The sequence below is a fragment of the Corythoichthys intestinalis genome, chromosome 4 (assembly GCF_030265065.1).
Source record: "Corythoichthys intestinalis isolate RoL2023-P3 chromosome 4, ASM3026506v1, whole genome shotgun sequence".
NCBI lineage: Eukaryota > Metazoa > Chordata > Actinopteri > Syngnathiformes > Syngnathidae > Corythoichthys > Corythoichthys intestinalis.
The window spans coordinates 28,147,873-28,170,116 of NC_080398.1; the positions used below are offsets into that span (position 1 = coordinate 28,147,873).

The window sequence follows — 22,244 nt, forward strand, 5'->3', positions numbered from 1 at the left end:
TGACGTCTGAAGGAGACCCAGCTTTCTCACACTGGGCGCTATATTATGCTGCAAAATTTGTTGGTAGTCTTCAGACTTCATAATGCCATGCACACGGTCAAGCAGTCCAGTGCCAGAGGCAGTAAAGCAGCCCCAAAACATCAGGGAACCTCCGCCATGTTTGACTGTGGGGACCGTGTTGTTTTCTTTGAAGGCCTCGTTTTTTTTTCCTGTAAACTCTATGTTGATGCCTTTTCCTCAAAAAGCTCTACTTTTGTCTCATCTGGCCAGAGAACATTCTTCCAAAACGTTTTTGGCTCTTTCAGGTAAGTTTTGGAAAACTCCAGCCTGGCTTTTTTTATGTCTCTGGGTCAGAAGTGGGGCCTTCCTGGGTATCCTACCATAGATTCCCTTTTCATTCAGATTCTGACGGATAGTACGGGTTGACACTGTTGTACCCTCGGACTGCAGGACAGCTTGAACTTGTCTAGAACTAGTCGAGGTTCTTTATCCACCATCCACATAATCTTTCGTTGAAATATCTCATCAATTTTTCTTTTCCGTCCACATCTAGGGAGGTGAGCCACAGTGCCATGGGCTGTACACTTATTGATGAAACAGCGCACGGGAGACACAGAAACATTCCGAGGTCTTTGGAGATGGACTTGTAGCCTTGAGTTTGCCCATGTATCCTCATAATTTTGTCTCAAGTCCCAGACAGTTCTTTGGTCTTCTTTCTTTTCTCCATGCTCATTGTGGTACACACAAGGATACAGGACAGAGGTTGAGTCAACTTTGATCCATTTTAACTGGCTGCAAGTGTGATTTAGTTATTACCACCACCTGTTATGTGCCACGGGTGAGTAATAGGTGCTGTAAATTATACACATTAGAGAAGCATAACATGAGTTTTCAATGGATGCCAATACTTTTGTCCGGCCAATTTTTTACTTTTGTGTAAAATGATAATGATTTAATTTTTTTTCTCCATACCTTTTGTGGTTTTTCAGTGCAAGCAAAATAAATGAAGATATTACTACCAAAGTATTTGTAATTGCAATCATTTTCTGGGAGAAATTGAGCCATAGCTGACAGAATTGCAGGGGTGCCAATAGTTTTGGCTACATTGCTGTATTAATATATATATTTTTAATTATTCTATGAGCTTGAAATTGTGATTTCAACCAATAGAAAATATTAAACACCATGGATAGACCATGGTGTGGTCCACACCATACGTTAGCAGTAAAGGTTAGTTGGTCCTAATGTATTAATACGTAGGATTAATACATGGGTTTTCACATCTTTGTTGCTTTACAACACATTTGCCTTTGTGGATAAAATAACCAGGTTATGTTAGTGATTGATTAGTACCTACTTTCTTTGCCAGATTGTATTTGCCACAACTGTTAACGCAAGCTACTATTCAACGCTAACATTAGTATCCACAAACACAACCTTAAAGCACACCAACAGTTTATTTTAGGCCATTTTTTGTGCGACCAAATTTTGTGAAGGACTAATACAGAAGGGCATGTAAGTATTTTGTCAGCCACCAGTTGTGTCCGCTCTCCCACTTAAAAAGATGAGAAAGGCCTGTAATTATCATTATAGGTATCAAGGGCGTAGATTTGCATGGGGACGGTAGGGACATGACACTACCAACTTTTTAGGATGCTCAAATTGTCACCACCAACTTTTAAGCAACCTTATTGGCGTTGTATCACGAGTTCAGTTATATATATATAGATAATTTAGATTGTCTTTCCAGATTTTGTATGGATAGAATTGACCCTACCGTTATTATGTGAATTACTTTCATTATGTTCAGGCTGACATTTACCCCTTTTCACTTGCTGAATGTGCCAGTCCATTTTTTTACCTCAAACACACGTTTGATTGGCTGATGACATGACCCTCCCTCCCCACCCACCCACACACACACACACACGGACTCACAGCCCAGACAGAGATACAACATGTCGACAACATGCCACCTTCTCCACCCCCTTCGAAGACAAGGGATATTAGAATTTTATTTTAGCCAGCAGCAGCAACCACTGTAAGTAATCTAAAAATACATCAATGTTGTGGACGTGGGGAACAAACCACAAATTTTGCTACTGTAAGTCCGACCTGCACCAGAGTTAGCATAACATTAAACTGTAAAAGTTTGCTGACCTGCAAAACTCAAGTAGGAAGCTGCTTAGAGAGAAGTGTCCTTCAGTATGTTTTCTACTGTTAACGTTAATTGTGAGAAATGTCGTGAACCGAGGTTTAACCCCTCTCCCCAATTTTCATTTTTATTTTATTTATATGGTCTTAAAGCAGCCCAAAGGAGCTTTCTTTCTTTTTTTTTTTTTTTGGTTTTTTGGTCGAGTTTGGGACAAAAGCAGTTGTGTTTTACCTGAAGGAAGGCTCCATTTTGATTTATTTATTTTTTATACGCTAAGATAATTTTTCAGGTATAGGAAAAGCGGCATGGAAAATGAATGAATGAATGAATGAATTTAATTTATTTATTTAGACAATGTTGAGTGGTCTTCAGACAATTGTTTATTTTTTGCATTCCTGGATAGTTAATAGATTAATGTGTACAGTGGGGCAAATAAGTATTTAGTCAACCACTAATTGTGCAAGTTCTCCCACTTGAAAATATTAGAGAGGCCTGTAATTGTCAACATGGGTAAACCTCAACCATGAGAGACAGAATGTGAAAAAAAAAAAACAGAAAATCACATTGTTTGATTTTTAAAGAATTTATTTGCAAATCATGGTGGAAAATAAGTATTTGGTCAATACCAAAAAATCATCTCAATACTTTGTTATGTGCCCTTTGTTGGCAATAATGAAGGCCAAACGTTTTCTGTATCTCTTCACAAGCTTTTCACACACTGTTGCTGCTATTTTGGCCCATTCCTCCATCCATCTCCTCTAGAGCAGTGATGTTTTGGGGCTGTTGTTGGGCAACATGGACTTTCAACTCCCTCCTCACCACGTGACATCAAAATGATAACAAGAACGGGGAGCAAAAATCCCAGAACCACACGGGGGGGACCTAGTGAATGACCTACAGAAAGCTGGGACCACAGTAACAAAAGTTACTATCAGTAACACATTGCGCCGCCAAGTACTCAAATCCTGCACTGCCAGACGTGTCCCCCTGCTGAAGAAAGTACACGTCCAGGCCCGTCTGCGGTTCGCTAGAGAGCATTTGGATGATCCAGAAGAGGACTGGGAGAATGTGTTATGGTCATATGAAACCAAAATAGAACTTTTTGGTAGAAACACAGTTTTTTCTTGTTTGGAAGAAAAAGAATACTGAGTTGCACCATACCCACTGTGAAGCATGGGGGTGGAAACATCATGCTTTGGGGCTGTTTTTCTGCAAAGGGACCACGACGACTGGTCTGTATAAAGGAAAGAATGAATGGGGCCATGTATCGAGAGATTTTGAGTGAAATTCTCCTTACATCAGCAAGGGCATTGAAGATGAGACGTGGCTGGGTCTTTCAGCATGACAATGATCTCAAACACACAGCCAGGGCAACAAAGGAGTGGCTTCGTAAGGAACATTTCAAGGTCCTGGAGTGGCCTAGCCAGCCTCCAGATCTCAACCCCATAAAAAATCTGTGGATGGAGTTGAAAGTCCATGTTGCCCAACGACAGCCCCAAAACATCACTGCTCTAGAGGAGATCTGCATGGAGGAATGGGCTAAAATACCAACAACAGTGTGTGAAAAGCTTGTGAAGAGTAACAGAAAACGTTTGGCCTCCGTTATTGCCAACAAAGGGTACATAACAGAGTATTGAGATGAACTATTTTCCACCATGATTTGCAAATAAATTCTTCAAAAATCAAACAATGTGATTTTCTGGTTTTTTTCCCCACATTCTGTCATGGTTGAGGTTTAACCATGTTGAAAATTACAGGCCTCTCTAATATTTTCAAGTGGGAGAACTTGCACAATTAGTGGTTGACTAAATACTTATTTGCCCCACTGTGTGTTAATATAATTTAAATTCTGTTCAAGTATAGCAATTTTTAAATTTGCTAAAAAGAAAAAAAAAGTCCAGACATTTTAAGTTTTCAAAATGTATCTTTAGTAGCTTTTGAAAACAAAGGTTTAATCAAACGATGTATCACTTGAACTAATACATATGAAAGTTCATCATCATCATTTAGCCTTTAAATAATTAGGTTCATATTCGTGAGAAATGTTGCCTTGACCCCCATTCACCCAATCTGTATGTGTATGGTCTTATTGATGTCCTGTCCCCAGCAAAAAGTGTACATGCAGGTTATGCTGTTATATCGTCCCTACCAATGTTGAGACCAAACCTACGCCCTTGATAGGTATACCTCAGCTACAGTGTTTAATTTTCTAATTAAAAGCTTTTTTTTTTTTCTTTTTCTTTTTAAAGCTATGTTTTGCACACTAAAATTGGTGGTATGATGTTCTTGTGTTCCTGTTTTATTCACACACATTGTGGAAATGTTCTTTTAAATAATAATTCACAAAACAAAAGCTAAAGACAACAAAATATTTAAATCCTGAAATGCTAACTGAATGCGGCCTCTGGAAGTACGTCAACTTGATTTATCATCGTGGGTCGAGGAAAAATTCGATTTCATAGTTAGTGGTGGGCTAGCAGGGCCCTTTTTTTGTACTGACAGTTTCAGTAATTGCAACCTCGATAGCTTGCAGTGTCCAAACATTGCTGGCAGGCCTACGATAACCAAGAATGCTTGTTTGCAGAAAAATGATGTAGGAAAAAGCCAAATAGTTAAGGGAGCTGAAACAATGCCTTGGTGGGACACCATTGCAATGTAGAGAGTGACAAGAGCTCAGAGCAGAGGAAGGGAGTAGCTCCAAGATAAATATCACTTAATGGCTCATAATGACGCTTAATGACAGACGACCGTTTCCTCGTGGATGCGAGTAAAGACAGGAACAAACAAAAAAACACGACGCCCGCCGACAACAATCTTGACGAGAGTCGCCACCATCTTGAGAGGCCTCCGCTTGTGACGCATTTGATAAACTGAGTGCTTCAAGCCGCTTGCATTCATTTTGGTCCACGTTGGTTAAGAAGAGAGGCGCAGTCGCTTTCAAATCCATCTGGGGACCATTTATTCTCTTGGGACATTTTCACACTAAGGTGAGTGAGCCTATATACGCTTAGTTCTACGAATCTTTAAAGCACTCTACGGAGGAATGATTGGCTAAAGAATAGAATTTCATTAGCAAGGGCATATATTGTAATACATCACAGTAAATATTTTATAGACAATACCCTGCTAGTTTGTTTATAGCGTGTCAAATTCTGTGTTTGTTGTTGTAGTTGTTGTCATTTTTTTGACAAAACTGAAATGCACTCAGCTTAGCCAATTGATATGTCTATACAGTGGTATGAAAAAGTATCTGAACCTTTTGGAATTTCTCACATTTCTGCAAAAAAATCACCATTAAATGTGATCTGATCTTTGTCAAAATCACACAGATGAAAATACAGTGTCTGCTTTAACTAAAACCACCCAAACATTTATAGGTTTTCATATTTAATGAGGATAGCATGCAAACAATGACAGAAGGGGGGAAATAAGTAAGTGAACCCTCTGCCTAAGGAGACTTAAAGAGCAATTGAAACCAATTTTTACCAAACATTTAAGTCAGGTGTTTGCCAAATCCCTGATGTGTGGTTTAAAGCTGCCCTTGTCACTATAAAACTCACACCTGGTAAGAAATGTCTTGATGAGAAGCATTGTCTGATGTGCATCATGGCTCGGTCAAAAGAGCTGATCTGAAGACCGGCAATCAAGGTTTGTTGATTTGTATAAAGCTGGGAAAGTATACTAAACTATCTCTAAAAGTCTGGATGTTCATCAATCGACAGTCAGAGAAGTTGTCTACAAATTGAGAGAGTTTGGCAGTGTTGCTTCGCTCTTAAAGGAGTGGCTGTCCACCAAAGATGACGCCAAGAGTTCAGCGCAGAATCCTCAGAGAGATTAAAAAAAACAAAAAGAACCCTAGAGTGTCTGCTAAAGACTTACAGAAATCACTGGCAAAGTCCAACATCTCTGTGCAAACATCAACTATATGTAAAACTATGGCCAAGAATGGTGTTCATGGGAGGACTCTTCAGAGGAAGCCACTGCTGTCAAACAAACAAAAATGTTGCTCATTTAATGTTCACAAAAAGGCACATGGACACTCCACAGAAGTTTTGGCAAAATATTTTGTGGATTGATGAAACCAAAGTTAAATTGTTTGGGAGTAACACACAACGTCATATGTGGAGCAAAAAAGGGAACAGCTCACCAGCATCAACACCTCATCCCCACCGCGAAGCATGGTGGAGGGAGAATCATGATTTGGGGCTGTTTTTCTGCCTCAGGGCCTGAATAACCTTGCAATCATTAATGAGGCCGTCTGTCATACAGTTGAAGCTAAAAAGAGGATTAATGCTGCAACAAGACAATGATCCGAAACACAGAAGTAAATAAACTTCAGAATGGTTTCAGAAGAACAAAATACACGTTCTGGAGTGGCCAAGTCAAAGTCCAGACTTGAACCCCATTGAGATTCTGTGGCATGACCGAAAGCCAGCGATTCATGCCAGACCCCCCAGGAATCTGACTGAACTACATCAGTTTTGTAGAGAAGAATGGGCCAAGATTAGTCCTGATCGATGTGCAAGACTTATCTGCAGCTACAGCAGTGCTTCTCAATTATTTTCTGTTACGCCCCCCCAAGGAAGACGTAAATGTTTCGCGCCCCCCCCAACTCTCTGCCGCCACTGTAAATAGTATCATTCGTCTATATTACTATTATAAGTACGCCTCAGCCTAACATTGTGTCCTTTTTTTTCTATTAAAGAAAAAAAGTAACATAGATCAACTTATAATAAAGTATAACTTTTTTAACATTGTGTTGCTTGTAACAGAAAAGACTTAATGCGCATCAATTTGCCTGAAGTTAAAAAAAAAAAAAAAAAAGTCACATCCAAACTGTAAAAATACACTCAAGGTACATTTTTGACCATTTGATACTGAAAAATAAAATGTAATAAAATCAGTAAATAATAACAAATTCAAATTGATTAGAAACATTTACTCTTCAGGACAACATGCCAAAAAAATTTGACTGAAAAAAAAAAACAAAACTGAATAGAAGGGGGGAAAAAGGTCTCTGGACAGAAGGAAAGTTTTTATTTTCGCTGATTCACCACAGTGCTCACTGGTTTACTGATATAACACTGACAAAGTGGGACGATTGTGACAATTGGCAATATTCGGCACATTTTCGCTGAAAAACAATCAAGCGGCTTGTCAATGAGATTGAGGTCTAATGTCTTTAAGTGGCGTCTTAACTGATTTGGCTTCTCCGCTATAATCATTTTTAGACTCAGTAAACAGTGGTCTTTCCTCATTTCCCACTATATTAAAAGTCAAAGGCAAACGGCCCGAAAAAAGCGCATTCTCGGCGGCCGAGGGAGAACCGTAGGTGAGGGCGGTGGTCGTGACGAGCCCAAGCCGAAAACGGCACTTCTCGGCCGGACACGTGAGAAAGACAGTGGGTCGCTGCGTGAGTCCAGCTCTGCATGAGTCTCTTCCGTGTGCTCTTGCTTACTTCAAAAATACTGCACGCACTTTGAAAATGAGAGCGCCACTGCCACCCACGGAGTGGATGTGCAAGTACACTTTATTCTAGTACGGCAAAAAAAAAAAAGCATGTTCCCCGAGGTCACTCGCGCCCCCCCTGGCATCGCTCTGCGCCCCCCTGGGGGGGCGCGCCCCACCATTTGAGAAGTACTGAGCTACAGGAAGTGTCTGATTGAAGTTATTGCTGCAAATGGGGGGGAGTGGCACAAAATATTAAATGTGATGGTTCACCTACTTATTTTTACCCCTTCTGTCATTGATTGCATACTATCCTCACTAAAATATGAAAACCTATAAATGTTTGGGTGGTTTTAGTTAAAGCAGACACTTTTTTTCCTCATCAGTGTGATTTTGACAAAGATCAGATCACATTTGATGGTGATTTTATGCAGAAATGTGAGATGTTCCAAAAGGTCCAGATACTTTTTCATACCACTGTATATAATTTAATGCATTTTTTTGGTTCACATTGATTAGCAAAATTACCATTTTTTTAGTCTTCCTTTATTGGGTTTATATTTACAAAGTACAATGCGTACATTTAATTCCAGTATTCAGAAGTGTGGAAAAATGGGGACAGAAATCACTATCATCTCATATCATAATGTAGATTTTTCCATAAACTATATTTACAAACTCAAATTTAATTGAAGTTGGGATGTTGTATAAAGTGTGCAAGAAAACACTTTCAATCATTCATTTTAATCAATACAAAGACAATGGACCTCATTTTAAAATTGATGAACAGTATATTTTTGATGTAAATATTTAATTTTAAATTGATGCCCTCAACACATTCCTAAAAAAAAAAATGGAAACGGTACAACAAAACGACTGAAAAATTGGAGGAATACTCAATAAAATCAGCTGAGTTTCATGGTTATGTATAACTGAAGCAACACCAAAAAGTTCAAAAGTTCCCAAGCAAAGATGAGTTGATGTCCACCACACTGTGATTCTGCGTGGGCAAAAAAAAGGCCAACAGTTACAGTGGGGCAAATAAATATTTAGTCAACCACTAATTGTGCAAGTTCTCCCATTTGAAAATATTAAAGAGGCCTGTAATTGTCAACATAGGTAAACCTCAACCATGAGAGACAGAATGTGGGGAAAAAAAAAACAGAAAATCACATTGTTTGATTTTTAAAGAATTTATTTGCGAATCATGGTGGAAAATAAGTATTTTGTCAATACCAGAAGTTCATCTCCATACTTTGTCATGTACCCTTTGTTGGCAATAACGGAGGCCAAACATTTTCTCTAACCTTTCACACACTGTTGCTGGTATTTTGGCCCATTCTTCCATGCAGATCTCCTCTAGCGCAATGATGTTTTGGGGCTGTCGTTGGGCAACACGGACTTTCAACTCCCTCCTCACCGCGTGGCGTCAAAATGATAACAAGTACGGTGAGCAAAAATCCCAGAACCACACAGGGGAACTTAGTGAATGACCTACAGAGAGCTGGGACCACAGTAACAAAGGCTACCATCAGTAACACAATGCGCTGCCAGGGACTCAAATCCTGCACTGCCAGACGTGTCCCCCTGCCGAAGAAAGTACACGTCCAGGCCCGTCTGTGGTTCGCTAGAGAGCATTTGGATGATACAGAAGAGGACTGGGAGAATGTGTTATGGTCAGATGAAACCAAAATAGAACTTTTTGGTAGAAACACAGGTTCTCGTGTTTGGAGGAAAAAGAATACAGAATTGCACCATACCAACTGTGAAGCATGGGGGTGGAAACATCATGCTTTGGGGCTGTTTTTCTGCAAAGGGACCAGGACGACTGATCTGTGTATAGGAAAGAATGAATGGGGCCATGTCTCGAGAGATTTTGAGTGAAAATCTCCTTCCATCAGCAAGAGCATTGAAGATGAGATGTGGCTGGGTCTTTCAGCATGACAATGATCCCAAACACACAGCCAGGGCAACAAAGGAGTGGCTTCGTAAGAAGCATTTCAAGGTCCTGAAGTGGCCTAGCCAGTCTCCAGATCTCAACCCCATAGAAAATCTGTGGAGGGAGTTGAAAATGTGTTGCCCAATGACAGCCCCAAAACATCACTGCTCTAGAGGAGATCTGCATGGAGGAATGGGTCAAAATACCAGCAACAGTATGTGAAAAGCTTGTGAAGAATTACAGAAAACATTTGGCCTCCGTTATTGCCAACACAGGGTAAATAACAAAGTATTGAGATGAACTTTTGGTATTGACAAAATATTTATTTTCCACCATGATTTGCAAATAAATTCTTTAAAAATCAAACAATGTGATTTTCTGGTTGTTTTTTCCAAATTCTGTCTCTCATGGTTGAGGTTTACCCATGTTGACAATTACAGGCCTCTCTAATATTTTCAAGTGGGAGAACTTGCACAATTAGTGGTCGACTAAATACTTATTTGCCCCACTGTAAAAGTGTTTGTCAACATACAAGGAATTTAGGAGTTTCGTAATTGACATTGTGTCCTTCAAAGACAAAGGACCATCCAGATTGTTTCAGCGCAAAGTTTAAAAGTCAGCATCTATGATGGTATGGAAGTACGTTAGTACTAATGGCTTTATGAAACATGTTGAAGGCATTGAATTCTAAATGACTGCAAAAAAAATTAATAATTAAGCTAACATAAATTGGCTATAACACATTTGTCCAGAGCTACTGTAATTACGGCTTATGATATTTTTTTAGGAAGAACACAGATGGAAAAAGCTTCATCAATTACTAGCACCATGGAAACCTTGGACGCGTCCTCTCTCTCAGCTTCAGCTGTCTCCTACGACCCAAAATCTGAGGCTGTGACCCTACCGGGAGGTGTAGTGTCAGTGGCGGGCATCGCCGTGGTAACCGGTGGCGTGGAGTTGTCCTGTTCATCCTGCATGCTGGCCTTTGGCTTCTGGGGCACTCTCATCGGTTTCAGTTGTGTGGGAGTGGGCGCGTGGGACCAGCTTAACCACTTCAGCGAAGGAACTTCTCACTTACTGGCGCTTGGACTGGTCATCCTGGCCTTGAGTTTTGTGGTAGTGGGGGGTGTGGTGGCCTTCTATGTTCTGACCAAGAGAAGGCGAAAAAGGAGGAGGGAGAGGCAAGACTGCAAGGAAGTGCTTGTGAAGGAGAATGTGGTTAAACGGCTCACTGTGTAGTTAACACATGAAAGATATCCAATGGCATGACACAAACATGAAACATTTTGATATCATATATACCACAGACGCTAATTATTAAATGTATTCAGAAGATCAAGCCCAGTCTAAGTTGCCTGCAAGTTTTGCTTGTCTGACCAACCAATCACAAGATAGGAAAATGCTGACATTCTTGAAGGCAGATAAGACTAAAACGAATAAGACAAACAAATGCTACAGGCTGAAATCTGATTGGAGAAAATAAATAATTCACACCATTTTACACATACTCCAAGATAAGAAATTAAGACAAAATACATTTTTACAGCTTCAAATAACATATACTAAAAAATGATCAGTTCTACTACTGGTTGACTCCCATGTTGTTTTATAACATTTCAATATTTCAAATAGTTTTTCTGTCATTAAAAATGTAATAATAAAATACTATTTTACTACTATTTTAAAAGAGTATTTTTCTAATCATTATAGTTCTCATTTTATGGTTACCGTAATTGTCGGACTATAAGCTGTTACTTTTTTCCCTCATCTTGAATCCTGTGGCTTATAGTCCAGCGCGGCCTATTTGTTGATTTATTTGGTAACACTTTATTTGACAGCGGCGTCGTAAGACTGCCATAAGACCGTCATAATTATAACACTATCATGGGCATTAATTAATGCTTATGACAGATGTCATTTTCATAGGGCAAATTATGTCACAAACTTCATTTATGTACAGCTCAGATCTATTCCATTCATTCAAAAGTGAGATAATTTGCCGGATGACACAAAATGACATGTCATAAGCATTCATTAATGTTCATGGCAGTGTCATTTCATAATCATAATGTTCTTATGGCAGTCTTACAGCGCTACTGTCAAACAAAGTGTTACCAAATACAATAACTAGCAATTAATGAAACAACTGGAACAGTAACTGAAGAAATAATTAGCACAGAACATGAATTTTGATTGTTATTTACATCTGCAGCGCTGCAATGCATGCTAAGAAGCATGTTGGATGACAAGTGTTGACAGCAGGTGGCAGCTCCCCCAAGGGAGTAGTGATGACCAAATGGAAACTTCTTGAAACAATGAAAGGCTGTTCATTTGGTCTCATGATGCCGCTGTCAAATAAAGTGTTTCCGGTTAATACGTACAGTGTATCACAAAAGTGTGTACACCCCTCACATTTCTGCAGATATTTAAGAATATCTTTTCATGGGACAACACTGACAAAATGACATTTTGACACAATGAAAAGTAGTCTGTGTGCACCTTATATAATAGAGTTATTTTTATTTTCCCCTCAAAATAACTCAAAATATAGCCTTTAATATCCAAACTCCTGACAACAAAAATGCGTACACCCCTTAAAACTACGTACATCCCTAAATGTGCAAATTGAATACTGCTTGTCATTTTCCCTCCTAAATGTCATGTGACTCGTTACAGAAGCCTCAGCATTGCTGCAGAGATTGAAGAGGTCGGGGGTCAGCCTGTTAGCGCTCAGACCATAGACCGCACTCTACATCAAATTGGTGTGCATGGCTGTCACCCCAGGAGGAAGCCTCTTCTGAAGACCTTACACAAGAAAGCCCGCAAACAGTTTGCTAAAGACATGTCAACAAAGCACATGGATTACTGGAACCATGTCCTGTGATCTGATGAGACGGGCGGGCTTTGTTGTGTTCCATCTTCAGAAGATGCTGCCTCCTGGGGTGACAGCCATGCACACCAATTGATCACTAACAGGCTGACCCCCCACCTCTTCAATCTCTGCAGCAATGCTGACACTGTAGTAGTACTGTAGTATTTTCTGTGTTATTAGGGCCCGAGCACTAAGCGTGCGAAGGCCCTATTGTTTTGCAAAGGATTATTATTATTTTTTTTTTTTTTTTTTTTTTTTTTCAGGGCAAATGAAAACGGCCAATTTGGAGGCCTGAACATGCACGAAAAGTCACCAAAATTTGCACATACGTCCGGAAAATTGTAAATTTCGATAATTTTGCAACGTTGCAAAAAAATATAACAAAATGGCTCAGTGGCGCCCCCTTGAAATTTTAAAATTGGCCTATAACATTAGGGTCTGTCAGCGTAGAGCAATGAAATTTGGGGGGTCTATACCTTGTCCAAAACCGCTCCAAAAAAGCATTTACACGCATATTCCAAACCCAACAGGAAATCGGTTATTTTGGATCAAATATGAAATTTTTATCGATTTACAGGGTGCACATTTGAGACCTTTTCGCCGAGGGAGTTAGTTGGATCATCTTCAAAATTGGTGAGACTGTTCAGGAGACATATGAGATCTTAAGTTTCTAAAATGGTGTGTTTTCATTCACGGGTCTGACCTGGGCGTGGTGCCAAAGTCGGCCATTTTTTCGGCAAAACACCGAATTCAGTAAATGGCTAATAATTCCTTGACACAACTTTCAATCTTTTTCATATCTGCCATGTATATGCGGTATCCCACCCTTAACACGAGTGCATTGAAATATTACCCATTAGGTCTAGCGCCCCCTAGTGAGAACAGGAAATGCCTTTTTTTACGAGACAGGTTCCTCCTCCAAGGGAAAAAAATCTGTTGACCTCAAACCTGCATCAGGGGAGCCTTAAGACCTGTGTTCAGATGCCTGATGAAAAATATTGAGGTTTCGTTGAGGCGGAGGGGTCCAAACAGGAAAGTGAAAATGAACTTCAACAATTTGTCACGCAAAAAACTTTGAACAGTCATAACTCGGCAGATATACAACATATCTGCGCCAAACTTCCCGTGTTTGTTGAGAGTCATACCCTGAAGGTTCTTGTAGGGGTCATTTGCATCAACTCTACAGTGCCAACTAGTGGCGACAGAAAGAAGTTTTAAAAAAAGGCCTTTCCTATTGGGTTTTTTCAACATAGAGCAAGGAAATTTGGGGAGTAGATACCTTATGCAAAACTGCTCCAAAAAGTCTCTTGCACCCATATTCCAAATCCAACAGGAAATCGGGTATTTTGGATCGAATGTGAAATTTTCATGGGTTCACAGTAGGAGTTTACATTTGGAGGCTTGAATATTCACAAAAACTCGTAAAAATTTGCACATACATGCGGCTTTAGATAACGTTCGATAATCTTGCAATGTTACGAAAAAAATGTAGCAAAATGCCTCAGTGGCGCCCCCTTGAATTTTTCAAAAAGGCGTTTCCTATTAGGTTTTTTTAACAGAGAGTGATGAAATTTGGGGAGTCGATACCTTGTGCAAAACTGCTCCAAAAAGTCTCTTGCACCCGTATTCCAAATCCAACAGGAAATCGGGTATTTTTGATCGAATGTGAAATTTTTATCGGTTCACAGTAGGAGTTTACATTTGGAGGCTTGAACATGCATAAAAACTCACCAAAATTTGCACATACATGCGGCTTTGGATAACGTTCGATAATCTTGCAACGTTACGAAAAAATTTAACAAAATGGCTCAGTGGCGCCCCCTTGAAATTTTCAAAAAGGTCTCTCCATTTAGGTTTTTCTAACATAGAGTGATGAAATTTGGAGAGTCAAAACTTTGTGCAAAACTGCTCCAAAAAGTCTCTTGCACACACATTCCAAATCCTACAGGAAATCGGGTATTTTGGATTGAATGTGAACTTTTTATCGATTTACAGTGTGCACATTTTACACCTTGGCACCTAGGGAATTAGTTTGATCATTCTCAAAATTGGTGAGACTGTTCATGAGGCATATGAAATCTTAAGTTATAAAAATGGTGTGTTTTCATTCATGGGCCTGACCTGGGCGGGGCGCCAAATTCTTCCATTTTTTCGCCAAAACACCGAATTCGGAAAATGACTGATAACTCCCTCATACAACGTTCAATCTATTTTAAATCTGGCATGTGTGTGAGGTATACCAGCCTGAGCAGGACTGGATTGAAAATTTACCATTTGTGCCTGGCGCCTCCTAGTGGGAACAGGAAATGCCCTTTTTTACGGGACACACTCCTCCTCTAAAGGGAAAAAAATCAATCTACCTCAAACCTGCATAAGGGAAACCTTAAGACCTGTCTTCAGGTGCCTGATGAAAAATATTGAAGTTTCGTTGAAGCGGAGGGGTCCAAACAGGAAAGTGAAAATGACTGTCAACAATTTTTCTCTCCAAAAACTTTAAACAGTCATAACTCGGCAGATATACAAGATATCTGCGCCAAACTTCCCGTGCTTGTTGAGAGTCATACCCTGAAGGGCCTTGTAGGGGTCATTTGCATCAACCCTACAGCGCCAACTAGTGGCGATAGAAAGTCACTCGTTTTTCCAAAACATGTCCAGTTCTTTTCATGTTGGTCATTGTAGTTTCAAGACCTATTAAAATACTTTTTTACGGCCCATGTCCACGTGTCTCTGTCTGTTGCCGTGACGACCCTTTGTTCGCCATTTAAAGGAAATATTTTTTTTCAGAGACTCAGGGAGCTTATAGAGCCACAATAGTTGGCACACTTGGTCGAATTGGCCCAGTTAGAAGATTAATTTTGGTTTTGAATAAGGGCTTGGCTGCACAGCTCAGTAGTGGCTCCTTTTTTGTAGTACTCTCTCCAATAGGGGTTTTTATCTCTTGGGTGTGGGAATGTAAATAGGCGACTTTCGAGCATGTTAGGTTCTAATGAGATGATTAGAGAGGAGGATCTGCCACCACCCTGACCTGCACACAGTCCGAGTTGCGTGACGTCCGAGTTGCGCTAGATTGCGAGGGCCCGTTCAGTCCTGCTTGCAGGCCTAGTTAAATATTGTTATACAACAATGATATTGTGTATTATATTCATATACTAATCCTTATCATGAATAATGTGTTATTTGGATAATTCTCTCAATGCACCAGTAATTGTAACACCTTGGTTTTAGCACATTTCATAAACATTTTGAGATGAATTAAACTCTTACAAACTATTTCTATATGTTTTTGATTTGATTTGAATCTCTTATGCATAATAAAAGTTACATTTGCTCTCCCTGTTTGCCCACAAAAGGATGAAAATTCAATTTATTTATTATTTAAAATTGCATTTTATGCAAACTATATATAATACATTTTTTATTATCATTTATTCTTAGCTTTACCTTTCTTTTCTTTGCTAGTTGGCTCAAAGAAATCCCGTGCTTTTACCACCCGTCACAAAAAAATGTTTTAAATTTATATGTATATTGTTTAAAAAAAAATGAAATTTGACACCTGTATCAATTAAAATAGATTGTTTAAAAAAAGATCAAACGGTGTTTGCATTAGTCCAACCTAGCGGCATTTAACAACCGTGTGGTTACTCCTTCAGGTATGCCAAGTATTTCCACAGTCAGGTATCAGCCTTTCCACTAACCTCACGTCACATGACGGACCGCTTGGTCACGTGTCACCGTTCAAGTTTCAGGAACTTTTTTTTTCTCCCTCTAAAAACACCATCCATCCAAGCCCCGCCTTTTGTCCTTCCTATTGGTTTCCGCTTACAAATACTCTAACCCGATTGGCCTAGATGGCAAACGTGACAGGCGTCAAACACAAACCCGGCCCCCTTTCTCCAAACTGTCTATGTTCGGCGTAATTGACACTTCCCCCCCACCAACAACGAGTAAACGAGCGAAAGTTGACTTTCTTTTGAAGAAGTGAAATAAAAACCTACCGGGAGTCAGACGTTTAAGGTGAGTGTGTCGAACAACAACGCATACACTCGGCTTTGCCTTCTCAGGTGTCTCCTGTCACTCACGTTATTCATAGTGCCTTGTTTAAAAGTGAACCTTTAGCTTTTGGGAGCTAGCTTTAAATGTACAGTTCCCATAAATCCTCACAAATGCAGTTTGCTTTAATATTTAACAGAACACGAGTTTCTTATTCCTAAATGCTGATAAGGCCGAGATAACTGAGATGACATGACCGTCAATTACCTGCGAATTCATCTGAATTTACACAATGTTTCTCGGCACATTTGAAATCACGTTAATTCTACTGTATTTTGCATTGTGACAGCTTAAATCATGTATGTAATTTATAAGTCGTATTCTACTACAAAAACTAAGGACTTGTTATGTGTAAGTGTTAACATTACATAACAGTTTCCTAATAAAATACAGTTGTGCTTTGAGAAATGAGTGACCAGTCTAGCCAATTTTTCATAATGAAAAAAATAGTGTCTGTATATAAGTTACGGATATCTACCTCATAACTATCCCCGATATTTTAGATGATAAATAATCGATCCAAACAAAGAAAAATTGTGGGGGGAAAAAAAGTTTAAAAGTGTAAATATATGAAAAAGTAAATCTCGACCACTCCTTGATCTCTGTGATTTCTGCATCGCGACCCTTGTTATATTACCATGATTCACCCATAAAATCCCCCCCAAAATCCGGTTAATTATGCTCTCTCATGCTCTCACCTCCAGTTAGGGTTTCGCTGTTTAAATAATTTTTTTTTTTTTTTTTTAAATGCCCTCTTGTTCATTTTTTTTCTTCCCCCAGAAAATTGAGATATTAAGCTTTTCCATGATGTATCACACATGCATATAAGACAATTTTGAAATTTGGCCAAATTGGGGGTCTCAGAACGGAACTTCAAGTCACCTGAGTGTTTTCCGCCGTAAATATTGTAATATAGAGTATGTATGTATGTATATATATATATATATATATATATATATATATATATATATATATATATATTAGGGCTGTCAAACGATTAAAATTTTTAATCGAGTTAATTACAGCTTAAAAATTAATTAATCGCAATTAATCGCAATTCAAACCATCTATAAAATATGCCATATGTTTCTGTAAATTATTGTTGGAATGGAAAGATAAGACAAGATGGATATATATATATTCAACATGCAGTACATAAGGACTGTATTTGTTTATTATAACAATGAATCAACAAGACGGCATTAACATTATTAACATTCTGTTAAAGCGATCCATGGATAGAAAGACTTAGTTAGATAAATGTTAGTACAAGTTATAGAAATTTTATATTAAAACCCCTCTTAATGTTTTTGTTTTAATAAAATTTGTAAAATTTTCATTAAAAAAATAAACTAGTAGCCCGCCACTGTTGATGTCAATAATTACTTACACAATGCTCATGGATGCTGAAATCTATAAAATCAGTCGCACCCAAGCGCCAGCAGAGGGTGGAAAAACTCCATGAAACACAACAAGTGAGCGTTTCACTGTGTACTGTCATTTAAATCTCTCTGAGCGGGGCATCTGCGCAAATTGCGTCAAATATTTTAACGTGATTAATTAAAAAAATTAATTAACGCCCGTTAACGCAATACAGCCCTAATATATATATATATATATATATATATATATATATATATATATATATATATATATATATATATATATTGTATATAATTCGGCAGAGTGGATTAAAGACTTTATTGAGCAATTGACATTTTTTAGTAATTAAACAAAACAAAACCCCATAAAGACCTGACACGTATATCCGTGAACACATGATTAAACTTTGATAAGTGTTGCCCACAAAATGCCATGTTCACATACAGGGTTGGACAAAATAATGAAAACACCTAACATTTTGGCATCATTATCATTGAACATAATTGTTAAAGAATAGCATGAGGAACATTCTAATGAAGTTAAGCATCTCATATGGCCGGCACCATACCGAGACCTCAACATTATTGAGCATTTATGGTCAGTTTTAGAGATTCAGTTAAGACGCCAATTTCCACCGCCATCGTCTCTAGAAGACTTTGAAGGTATTCTAACTGAAGACTGGCTTAAAATTCCTTTGGAAACAATTCACAAATTGTATGGATCAATTCCTCGGAGAATTGAGGCTGTAATTACAGAAAAAGGAGGTCCTACACTGTACTAAATTAGTTTTTGTTGATTTTTTAAGGCGTTTCCATTATTTCGTCCAACCCCTGTATGTGGAGTCCAAATCTCAATTATAGTTATATTATTTATAAAAATGATTAACCATTATTTTTTTTAAATGAATAAATACAATTATAAGTTAATAACATGTTAATTCAAAACAAAATAAATCAAATACAAAATCAAATAAAACAATGACATATTTTTCGATTGTATTTCAAAGTATTTTACTCTTTGCCTGCCATTGATGATGATAGATGTTGAATTCATTTAAACTGGGAAGATTAGCAGTTGATGATAATCTTTCAATGCAATTGACGGCGCAGAACGTCCAATCCATCTTGACTGGGAGAGTTAGGATGGCTGGTAGCCTCTCCCTGTCAAAATGGATTGGATGTCCAGCGCAGTCAATGACAGCCTATGAGTTAAATGAGTGTTCTATTTAGGTTAGGATGTTTTTTTTTCCCATTTCAATGGGAAAAGACGATTTCAGAAATTAGTGTTTTAATGGAACTTGTATCTCAAGGGATCACAGTATCCACATTTATGGCCCACAGCAGAGCAACTGACCCTGATACCCTTACCTTGATATTTTTTTCCAAATAAAGTGACAGATGTTATATTAATTGCATAAACCATACTCATTTCTCTTATCCATTTTTCCTTAGTTTCCCTCCACAAAGATGCCGCCCCTGTTGATCACAAGCGAAACATGACGTTGCGGAAGATGGGTGGCGCTGCAGTTTGCCCAACTGTTCCAAAACCAGATAGATTCCGCGGAGTTATAACATCACTCCCAGTCGCTGAGTGGGCGCAACGCTAAAACGCCAATGGAGTACAGTGAGCGAGTGTTGTGCGCAACAGGCGAACTGGAGCTGGATCCTAACATTGTCAGCGAGGAAGCGGGAAAGTTGTATTCTGAACTACAGGTAATGTTTCTTGTGTGTTTTTTTTTTTTTAATATATATTAGTAATGTGGCAAATTCTAACTGGTGCTTTGTTTTAACAGACTATTATCGAGACTCATGGTGAGGGTGTGGTGGAGTCGCTAGTGCCCATTTTTGTGTGGGTACTAGAAGGCCTCGCTAGCTGCAAAGCCCAACTGAGAGAAAGAGAAGATGAAGCGGCTAGAGAGAGAGCTGAACGTGAGGGCTTGCTGGAGCGATACCAGGCGGAAAAAGCGCAAAGGAAAGAAAGTCAAGAGGTGAGATTTATTTATTTTTAGATTTTTTTCTTAAATTAAATAGATTATTTTTGTCACAAAAAAAATAATTGCGTGATTTCGAACAGTATTATCTAATATTATGGTGTTTGTTTATTTTTTAAAATAATTTTTATTTATAATTTTTAATTTAATTAATTTGAACAATTTTTTAAAGAGGTGATTTTTGAAAATTGAAACATGATTTCAAATACATGACCTTTGTGGTTTTATTTTTTATTTTTTATTTTTTCTATTAATTTTTATTTATTTTTTTAATACAAAAAAATAAACATTGCTGTGAGTCTAATATAATGATTTTTATTTAATCTTTCTTATTTTATCTTTATTTTATTTTTTTTTTTAAAACAACTTTTTTCTTCAAATAATTCCATTATTAAAAAAGTAATTTAAAGAAACTGGAAAGAAGGCAATTAAGTCACGTTATTTCAAACATTTTCTGTTCCAATTATATGATTTTTTTTCCCAGAGGTATTTGGAGCTGGATGACCAAATAGAGCAGGAAAGGAGAGCCATGAGAGGGAGGGAAAAGGAGCGAGAAAGCAGAGAAAAACGCCTCGAAAAGAAAGCTAGGGAGCAAGCGGATCAATGTGAGTGCAATGGTACCTTCACTTACGAGTCTCTTGACCTTTGAGTAATCGTTGTTGTTGCTGTATTGCAGTGGTGGCCTTGGAAGAGCAGAAGTCAGCCTTGGGAAGAGAACTGAGTACGCTGAGGTTAACACATAACAAGGTCAGACAAGGTTCTTATTGTTGTAAAAATCATCCATACACTTCCACTTTTTAAGAAGTAAATGATTTATTGTTGTTCCCTCTTTCATTTAGTTGGCTCACTCATATCGAGAGTTGCTAGAAAAGAGGAAGGACTCAGAGAGAGATTCACCCTCGAGGTTGTTATTAATCATCACTTAATTGCCGTCTTGTAAATGTACTTTTCAGCGACACTGCACTGTTGTTAGTCACTCGGATTACTTTAAAACAAAGTTTCCTGGTAAACATTAGCAAATTTAAGGGGCTGTACGCTTTCAAACACTAATCACAATGTGGATAAGTACTGCAGAGGTAGTAGGTTTTACAAAAAGTACTAAAAATGTTAAAGTTGGGTTGAAATTTATATTCTTGTTGGTTAAGCAGTACGGAAAATGATTGATTGAAGAAAATAAGTATTTGAACACCCAGCTGTTTTGCAAGTTCTCCCACTTAGAAATCATGGAGGGGTCTGAAGTTTTCATCATAGGTGTTTGTCCACTGTGAGAGAGATAATTGAAAAAGAAAATCCAGAAATCACAATGCATCATTTTTGTAACAATTTATTTCTGTGATACAGATGCAAATACTGTAAGTATTTGAACACCTGTCTATCAGCTAGAATTCTGACCCTGAAAGACCTGTTAGTCCACCTATTAAAAGTCCACCTGAACTCCATGTATTATCCTGAATCAGATGCACTTGTTTGAGGTCGATAGCTGCATGGAGACACCTGTCCACCCCATACAATCAGTAAGACTCAAACTTGTTATATGACCAAGACCAAAGAGCTGTCCAAAGATGCCAGAGACAAAATTGTACACCTCCACAAGGCTGGAAAGGGCTACGGAGCAATTGCCAAGGAGTTTGGTGAAAAGAGGTCAACTGTTGGAGCAATCATTAGAAAATGGAAGAAGTTAAACATGATGGTCAATCTCAATCGGAGTGGAGCCCCATGTTGGGTATGACCTCGTGGGGTCTCAGTGATCCAAAGAAAGGTGAGGAATCAGCCCAGAACTATATGACAGGAGTTGATCAATGACCTAAAAAGAGCTGGACCCTTCTAAAGTACTATCCCAAGAACACCATCCCTACTGTGAGGTATGGGGGTGGTAGCATCATGGTTTAGGGTTTTTTTCTGTACTCGGGACAGGACGAGTGCACTTTATTAAAGAGAGGATGACTGGGGCCTTGTATTGTGAGATTTTGGGGAACAACCTCCTTCCCTCAGTCAGAGCATTGAAGATGGGTCGTAGCTGCGGCTTCCAACATGACAATGACCCGAAACACACAGCCAGGAAAACCAAGGAGTGGCTATTTAAGATGCATATCAAGGTTCTAGCATAGCCTAGCCTGTCTCCAGACCTAAACCCAATAGAAAAACCTAGGAGGGAGCTTAAACTCTGTGTTTCTCAGCGACAGCCTAGAAACCTGACTGATATAGAGACTAAAGATGCACCGATACCGATACTAGTATCGGCAGGGGGCGCCGATCCGGCCCAAAATGGTGGTATCGGTATCGGCGAGTACCAACAAAGACGGCGCTGATACCATTTACCGGTCCATTATTATAACATTTGACCGCAGCCTTTTTTTTTTTCTCCTGGCGCTCACTACACTTTGTCTCTGTGTTGTGTGATGACACG

The 22,244-nt window shown here is 38.7% G+C and overlaps 2 protein-coding genes across 3 annotated transcripts in view; both read left to right on the forward strand.

The window, feature by feature from the left end:
• The window catches only part of si:dkey-17m8.1 (C-Jun-amino-terminal kinase-interacting protein 4), a 43,300-nt gene that overhangs the window by 1,606 nt on the left and 19,450 nt on the right, over positions 1–22,244 (forward strand). The window contains exons 1-6 of one of the 2 annotated variants that reach the window (XM_057834021.1): positions 16,184–16,428; positions 19,299–19,559; positions 19,640–19,834; positions 20,322–20,442; positions 20,514–20,584; positions 20,677–20,741. In XM_057834021.1, the coding sequence (XP_057690004.1) occupies positions 19,461–19,559; positions 19,640–19,834; positions 20,322–20,442; positions 20,514–20,584; positions 20,677–20,741 (551 nt within the window). In that variant the 5' untranslated portion in view covers positions 16,184–16,428; positions 19,299–19,460. Of the gene's footprint in view, positions 1–16,183; positions 16,429–19,298; positions 19,560–19,639; positions 19,835–20,321; positions 20,443–20,513; positions 20,585–20,676; positions 20,742–22,244 lie in introns of those variants that run through there. The other variant, XM_057834023.1, reaches the window with a different exon arrangement.
• LOC130914642 (transmembrane protein 100-like) lies at positions 4,696–12,206 on the forward strand. The gene is made up of 2 exons (XM_057834026.1): positions 4,696–5,142; positions 10,330–12,206. The coding sequence occupies exon 2, from the start codon at positions 10,341–10,343 to the stop codon at positions 10,779–10,781; it is 441 nt and encodes a 146-aa protein (XP_057690009.1). The 5' UTR covers positions 4,696–5,142; positions 10,330–10,340; the 3' UTR covers positions 10,782–12,206.

Excerpts from the sequence above, each read along its gene's own strand:
- LOC130914642 (XM_057834026.1), top strand. The coding sequence starts at position 10,341 with ATGGAAAAAGCTTCATCAATTACTAGCACCATGGAAACCTTGGACGCG.